General features: G+C 51.3%; 1 protein-coding gene across 1 annotated transcript; it reads right to left on the reverse strand.

Annotated features, from left to right (window-relative positions):
• Positions 1-40: 40 nt before the first annotated feature.
• Positions 41-7,959, reverse strand: LOC102749828 (myosin-7-like). Its single transcript, XM_081811695.1, has 11 exons — positions 7,641-7,959; positions 6,882-6,952; positions 6,518-6,605; positions 6,314-6,431; positions 6,044-6,167; positions 5,635-5,771; positions 3,603-3,858; positions 3,225-3,467; positions 2,899-3,075; positions 2,505-2,650; positions 41-2,254 (listed from the first exon to the last, which is right to left on the reverse strand). Exons 1-11 carry the CDS (start codon positions 7,945-7,947, stop codon positions 2,086-2,088), a joined length of 1,836 nt encoding a protein of 611 aa, XP_081667821.1. The 5' UTR covers positions 7,948-7,959; the 3' UTR covers positions 41-2,085.
• Positions 7,960-8,010: the final 51 nt, after the last annotated feature.

The raw sequence follows: 8,010 nt of genomic DNA on the forward strand, positions 1-8,010 counted from the left end.
TCATCTCGATCTGCACGGACGTGGCCCCACCGGCCTCCTCCAGCCGCTCGCTGATCTCCTCCAGCTCCCGGGACAGGTCTGAGCGCAGCTTCTCCACCTTGGCCCTGGCGGTGCGCTCGGCCTCCAGCTCCTCCTCCAGCTCCTCGATGCGAGCCTGGCCCGGGACACAGAGGGCTCAGCCCCACCGCCCGGAGCCGTCCGGCGGAGCCCCCACCCCAGAGCTCTAGGACATTCAGGTCCCTCTAGAGCAATGGTTCTTAACTAGGGAAAGTTTTGTGCCACAGGGGATAGTTGGCGATGTCTGTAGACACGTTCGCTTGCCGTGACTTGCCATCTAGTGGGTAGAGGCCAGGAGTGCTGCCAGACGTCTGTATTGTGTAGGCCATCAGTAGCAATTTGGTCGAAGCTGACCTCTCAAGGCGTTTAGACTCAGTCTGATTATCTGCGGCCCTGAATCCTGAGAATCTATGTTCGGATGGGGATTCGGAGATCCTACGAGATCCTGAATCTCAAAGATTTCACAGATTCACTAGGCTCTGCTCTGCTAAATATAAGGCAGGAAAGCCTGTGTTGGTATCTTACAAATATTTACAACCATATGCCGTAAGACAATAAAAACTTTTGTAATTTTCCAAGTTAACCACAAAGTCCAGCCAACCATATTCTTCACTCTCCAGGGCTTGCCTTATTTATGCCTGGGCTCGGGTCCACCTTGACTATTCCCTTCTAGGCCAGGCAAGTGCTAGCGGGTTGCCCTTATCATCATCAGGCCCCTACCTCATTTTTTGGCCTTAGACTTGCCTTTGACTAAATTGGGAGAATGTCCCATCTGTCATTTTGATCTGTTCCCTGACCAGCCAGGAGCAAAGGGGAGCATTGATCAGTGGGATCCCTGCATCGGTGGTTGCGGACAGTATTATCAGGATGTGTGTGGGTGGGTGCTGGGAGCAGGAGAGAGGGGAACACCATGCCTCTACTCCCAAGATGAAGAAAGTGGGACTGTGTGCAAGAGCTTGGGCAGGAAGAAGGAGGAGCCACAGCCCTTTGCCGAGACCTGGTGGGGATAACAGCACTGTTGTTCTGGGTCTAAGAGCCAAAGAGTTTGCCTCGACCCAAACAGAAGAACCTGGAGAACGTCCTCGTATTCTAGCTAAAACCCAGAGGGGCACCCAAGAAAATGGGAGGGCAAATTATCCCTGAAGGCAGGCCAGCCCCTGAGCAGCTCCCCAAATGAGTGGAACTGTGTCCATGCGTCACCTGTAGCCTGGACTGTGGGCCCTGAATGCTGAGGGGTGATCAGCTCTCTCCAATAGCCACCATCTGACCAGAAAATTAGAGGATAAGGCCCTGCCCCCAGCAGCTGAGTGCATGTTGTCCTTGGGGCCACTCTGTCCAGACGTGGCCATGCAGCTTCTGTAGCTATGAGATGGGATGGCAGTACCTGCCTTCCTTGCTTCCAGGGCTCTTCTGACAAACACAGGACAAAAAGCTCATTAAAATTCAGGGTGCGCTAAAAGTAAGGGAGACTGTGGCTGTTAATTTACTCTCCTCCTGCAGAGGGATGAGAAGGCCATGGAGAAAACAAAAGAACACCTTGCTAGTGGCTGGCTGACTGCTAGCTGACAAAATGGTTTTATAAACATTATCTCCCCTGGTCCTCTGTAAGGCAGGTGTTATTATCTCATTTCACGGATGAGAAGACAATCTGAGACTCGGCAACGGGAAGTGACTTGCTCAGAGTTGTAGGAGTTGACTATATATCATGGGATCAGTACCCGGAAAGAGTATGATCAGAGCACCCCATAGGAAGGGGCTCCGTGAAGACCCTTCTCACCCCCATGCAGAGGGGAGAAGTACCAGAGAAAGGGTGAGATGAGAATTGAACCCTGTCATTTGCACCGGAGCAAAATCCCACGAGGCAGGGCATAGTTCAGCAAGAGAGCCCTTTTAGTAGGCTTGTTTGCCTCCCCCAAAGAGCCCTGCTAGAATAAGACATTATTACTCTAACGGGGGAAGGCCGGTGCTCTCCAGTGCCAGGTGAGGGCTGGTGGGGTCTCCAAGGCTGCCTGGAGTTCTAGATACTGTCTAGAACCCTAAGCAGCTCTGCATCCTCAGCTGCCTCCCCACTGAACTCCCCGTTGGCTGTACCAGGAAGAACTTCACCTGATTCTCCTTCAATTTCTTCTGCAGCTGAAGGGCCAGTGCCTGCTCATCCTCAATCTTACTGTTCTGCTGATTAATGTCAAACTCTTTCCTGGAGGAGAAGTTGGGGGGGGCGGTGACAGGTGGTCTTCCTTCCTCTGTACCCATTCTCTTCTCTTGCCATGGCATGCCAGGACCAGTCCCCTCCCCCCAGCCCAGAGGGTGAATGCAGGAGGGCCGTTTGACCTCCTCATTCACACTGGGCGCAGGACAGTCATGGCCAGTGGGGGTGAAGCACCCTATGCTCTAACCCTCAGGCCAGCCATCTCCACTAGCCCTTCCTGGCCATCTCAGGCTCCTACTTCTTGATCTTTTCTTCCAGCTGCAACTTGTCGTTCTCCAGGTCCATGATGCTCTCCTGGGTCAGTTTCAGGTCACCCTCCAGCTTCCGCTTTGCCCTCTCCAGGTCCATGCGCACCTTCTTCTCCTGTTCCAGGGACCCCTCCAGCTGGTGGAAAGAAGATAATAAACAAGCAGTAGAAAACCTGAGATCCACAGTGTATGCTCTTCTGTTCCCTTCTAAACTCAAAGTCAGTGAGATTGGAGGGCAAACCAGCAGAGAAATCCCTGCAAGTACAAAAAATTCTGAGCCCCAGCCTAGTGAAGAACTGCAGAGAACAAAGAGGCCCCTTTGCTGTTGATGTTGCCTGCAGAATCCTGACCTGAGAGAGATAGAGCATGGTTCTTACTACTCACATCATCCACCTGCTGCTCCAGCTTGACCTTAGACTTAGTCAGTGTGTTGACCTTGTCCTCCTCAGCCTGAAGGTCATCTAAGGCCTGCTGGTGGGCTTCTTGCAGAGCCTTCTTCTCCTTGGTCAGCTTGGCGATGATCTCATCTAGCCCAGCCATCTCCTCTGTCAGGTTCTTCACCTGTTGACCAAGAACCCCATCCCCTTTAGGGTCAGAGGTCATCAGCCTGGAGACATCTATGGGGATGTCCAAGACCAAGGACCAGGACCACACTCTGGTCTGGGAATCCTGAGGAGACCTGAGATAGAGCCAGAAGGAATTGCCCTCACCTTGTTCTCTGTTGCATGCTTCTCCTTCTCCACCTTGGCCAGCGTCAGCTCCAGGTCATCAATGTCCTTCTTGAGCTCAGAGCACTCATCTTCCAGCTTGCGCTTCTTGGCAGTGAGCTCTGCATTCATCTCCTCCTCGTCCTCCAGCCTCTCGGTCATCTCCTTCACCTTGGCCTCCAGCTGGATCTTGTTCTTGATCAGCTGGTCACAGCGTTCCTCTGCATCATTGAGGTTATCTTGTTCCTGGGAGAAGAGGACAGAGAGGAGAGTTGGTGATTAAAGAGAGGAAAGATCCAGCGTCTTAGTTCCTGGGGATGAGATGGGCTATAATCCAGGGGAGGGAAGGGGAGGAATGAAGAGATCGTCGTGTGACCTCACCGCCTGCACTTGGAGCTGGAGATCATTCTTTTCCTGCAGCAGGGATACCATCTTCTCCTCCAGCTCCTTGCGGCGAGCCTCCGACTTCTCCAGCGCCTCTTTGATGCGTGCAAACTCCTCCTTCATGTTGGCCATCTCCTTCTCTGTCTCTGCACTCTTGAGTAGTGGCTTGATCTTGAAGTAGAGCTTCATCCAGGGCCAGTTCTTGACCCCCATGAAGGCCCGAATGTTCCACTGGATTACCAGCAAGGCATCCCTGGCAAGAAAACACGGAGGCAGGAAGGGGCACTCTGAAAGAGCACTTCCCAAGCATGGGACCAACTGCAATTGGCTCCCAGCCCATCTAAACAAGCTCAAAGGCACCTGAGGGCAGGAGCCCTGTCTTGTTGCCTTGATATGCACCCCCCCTCCAACATTATCACACTGAACATGGAGTTGCTCAATAAATAATTATTACTTGAGTAATTCAACAAAAGGGCAGTTTATATCTTCCCTACTGGGGCGTTAGTAGTAATGAAAGCTACACCATTCATAGAGTGTCTACTAAGTTCAGTGTTTCTAATCCCATAAGAACCTCAGATATGTTAAAAAATTATATTTTACATGTAAGAATATCTATAGTATATATGTAAGTTATGAAGCATGAAACAAAATGACTATGCATGAACCTATCAATCCTTTGAACAACAACTAGAAGAGCATTTTGCCAGTGTTGGCTCTCCCAGTGTGTTTTTCATCCCCTTTCCTGGTCCCCCCACCAGAAGCAGCCACTATCCTTAATCTTGTGTTTTTAATTTCCTTACTTTTTCAAAACATACTTTAACCATATATGTACGTGTCTTTAAACAATATGTCACCATTTTTTAGTATCTCTGAGTTTTATAAAAATTTCATTACATTATATGTATCTTTCTGTGACTTGCTTTTGTTCACTCAACCACAGGCTTCTGAGGCTCAAACACATTGCACCATGTGGTTGTAAGTCCCTCCTTTCATTGCTTTATAATAGTCCACTGAACGACTATACTACTATTTACCCATTCCCCTGGAGATGGAAATTGGAGTTGTTTCCAAATCTTTGCTATTTTGGCCAATGCTGCTATGAAGATTCTTTTTTTTTTTTAAGATTTTATTTATTTATTAACAGAGAGATAGCAAGAGCAGGAACACAAGTAGGGGGAGTGGGAGAGGGAGAAGCAGGCTTCCTGCCAAGCAGGGAGCCCGATGCGGGACTCGATCCCAGGACCCTGGGATCATGACCTGAGCCGAAGGCAGACGCCTAACGACTGAGCCACCCAGGCGCCCTGAAGATTCTTTTTTGTCCCATGTTGTATACATGCAGGAGTTTCTGTGGGAATGCACTTAGGAATGGAATTGGAAGCAATTGTCCATATTTTAAAATTTTTTTATTTTGGGATGTTCTCTATACCCAAAATGGGGCTCAAACTTATGACCTCGAGATCAAGAGTTGCATGCTCTATGGACTGGGTCAGCCAGGTACCCCTGCAATTGTCCATCTTTAAAAGATAATGATAAATTGTTTTTCAGAGAGGTTGTGCTAATTTACATACCTGTAAGCAATGGGTCAGACTTCTTGATTTTTCTCAAGCTGGTGTTTTAAAATGGTATCTCATTCTTTTTTTTTTTTTTCTAAAGATTTATTTATTTGAGAGAGAGAATGAGATAGAGAGAGCATGAGAGTGGGGAGGGTCAGAGGGAGAAGCAGACTCCCCGCTGAGCAGGGAGCCCGATGTGGGACTCGATCCCAGGACTCCAGGATCATGACCTGAGCCGAAGGCAGTCGCTTAACCAACTGAGCCACCCAGGCGCCCCAATGGTATCTCATTCTTTATGGGGAATTTTCTTTGTGTAAAGAATTCAAAATGAGACCTAGCGTGGTAGTCACTTGCTCAAGCCAGCTAGTAAGTGGTGAAGTCAGGGTTTGAACTCAGGTCTTCGGAGTCACACCAGTTAGCACTGCTTGTCTACCTTTCACATCTCTGGGAGAGCCTCGCCCTTTCCCTCGCCTCACCTGCGCTCCACAATCTTCTTGAACTCAATGCGCATGAGCTGGCCCCGGGCTTGTGCCTGGATGCGGGTGATGATGCGGCTCAGCCTCTCATCCCGCATCTCCTCCAGCAGCCCCAGCAGCCCTGCCTTGAAGAACACCTGCAGGCAAGAGGGCTGCAGCCTCAGAGAAGGGTAGCCAGGGTGGAGGAAGAGGGAAGGAGGCGCCGACTAAGCTCCCAGGTGACCCATTACCCATATATCCTAGACCTCAGAGTGAAATATGAAGAACAAGACAGAAAAGAAGCCTGGGTTCCAGCCCTTGAATTAATACAGGGAGCCAGGAATCAGAGGCCTGCTTTCCAAACTCCCAGCTGCTCTGCGCAAGGTGGCTACATGTCCCGCAGCTCCACCCTGTGGGGCTCTAGACCCACCTTGGTGTGGCCGAACTTGTACTGGTTGTGGTCAATGTCCAGGGAGCCCAGCAGCTTCTCTGCCCCTTTCCTGCTGTCAATGAACTGGCCCTCGGGGATGGCTGTTGGGTTCAGGATGCGGTACCTGGAGAGGGAGGTGCCCCAAGTTACCCACGTTCTGCACTGATCTCTTCTGCCCACAGCATTTGGGGCCACCTGTGGACTCCTTTCCCCGACACGTCTGCCCAGGCTCCCCCTGTTCCCTGAGCTCTAGGATGTCCCTGTACCCACCTCTGCCTGAAGTCTCCGTAGAGGATGCGGTTGGGGAAGCCCTTCCTGCAGATGCGGATGCCCTCCAGCACACCGTTGCAGCGCAGCTGGTGCATGACCAGGGGGTTGTCCATCACCCCTGCAGCAGGAGAGGAGAAGGTGTCAGTCTCAGGGCAAGTGGATGCCAAGTGCCCTCCCCAGACTAGACCTTTACACATCGCTCACCTGGAGCCTTCCGTTCATTGGGGATGATGCAGCGCACAAAGTGAGGATGGGTGGTCCTCAGGTTGGTCATAAGTTTATTCAGATTCTCCTGGGGGTGGATGAGAGTGGGGAGTCAGGAGCCACAGGGACCATCTTTTTGGGCCCTGGGTCCCTGACAGCCTGTCTCCAGAATTCTCTAAGGGACCAAGAGTTGACACATAATTTATGATGGGAGTTCAGGCTTGTGTAGAATTTACATGCCCAAAATGACCACCTAGCTCTAGCTTCTTTCCTCCCCAGACTCAGAGAATCAGATTAGGGTGACACAGTCAAAGGGCTGGGCCTGCCCACCACAGGCCCCCTGGCACCTCTGGGCCCTTCTTACCCGGTGGAGGGCCGACACTGTCTGAAAGGATGAGCCCTTTTTCTTGCCTCCTTTGCCTTTACCGCTGTCCCCTAATAACAAGAGAAGGGATGAGGAGCCAGAGTCTGAAAGCTGAGGAACCCTCGGGCAGGGGCAGGGCTCTGCCTCTCACTAGCCGTGTGACTTCACAAAGTGATTCTCCACGTCTCGGTTTTCCCACGACGAGAACAGTAACTGCCTCAAAAAACTGGGATGGAGATTAGATAAGCTTGCTTGCCACATAGTAGGTGCTGAAATCGTATGAGTGCTCTTCTCCCACCTTCTTCGAAGCCCTCCCTTCGTGCTTGCTTCTTTCCACGGTCTACCTTCCTTCCTGGAGTTCCTCCTCCTTCCAAGCCACAGCCTTTCTCTTCCTTCTCTGAACGGGACACTCACCTGTGCTACCAGATGCTCGGTGATCCTCTCAACGTTTACCAAGACCTCCCACAGGCACAGCTCTACACTGGGCCTGGCACAGCGATGTATGTGCCACCCTCACTCACCTCCAGTTGTTCAGTCTTGAGGAGACATTTGACATGTACACCAATATCCATAACACAAAGTGGAAAATGGCCCTTCTACAGATCAGTGGCAGAATGACTACTGTGAGATTTCCTGACCCCCATCCCAGGGCTTGTGGGTTCTCTTCTGCCTCTAGAATCCTGTGCTTTGAAGCAGAGGGATCCTTGCCCCTGGCAACTTCAGAATTGCTCTGGCCCAGGGCAGGGGCTGCCCTCTTACCGACATCAGCAGAAGCATAGGTGGAGAAGAGTGTGGCCATGAGCTTGAGGGAGGACTTCTGGTACAAGCCCACCACCGTCTCGTTGAGTGGGTCTTTGTTTTTCTCCAGCCAGCCCAGGATGTTGTAGTCCACTGTGCCGGCATAGTGGATCAGGGAGAAGTGGGCTTCCTGCTTCCCCTTGATGTTGCGTGGCTTCTGGAAGTTGTTGGACTTGCCCAGGTGGTTATCATACAGCTTGGCTTTGAAGGTCATGTCAGTGGCCTTGGGGAACATGCACTCCTCCTCCAGGATGGACATGATGCCCATGGGCTGAGAGCAGGGAGGGAGGAGGTAGAGAGAGCATCACTGCATGCGCTCCCAGGTTTCCAG

The sequence above is a fragment of the Leptonychotes weddellii genome, unplaced genomic scaffold (genome assembly GCF_054177405.1).
Source record: "Leptonychotes weddellii isolate Sample4059 unplaced genomic scaffold, ASM5417740v2 HiC_scaffold_9556, whole genome shotgun sequence".
Taxonomy (NCBI): domain Eukaryota; kingdom Metazoa; phylum Chordata; class Mammalia; order Carnivora; family Phocidae; genus Leptonychotes; species Leptonychotes weddellii.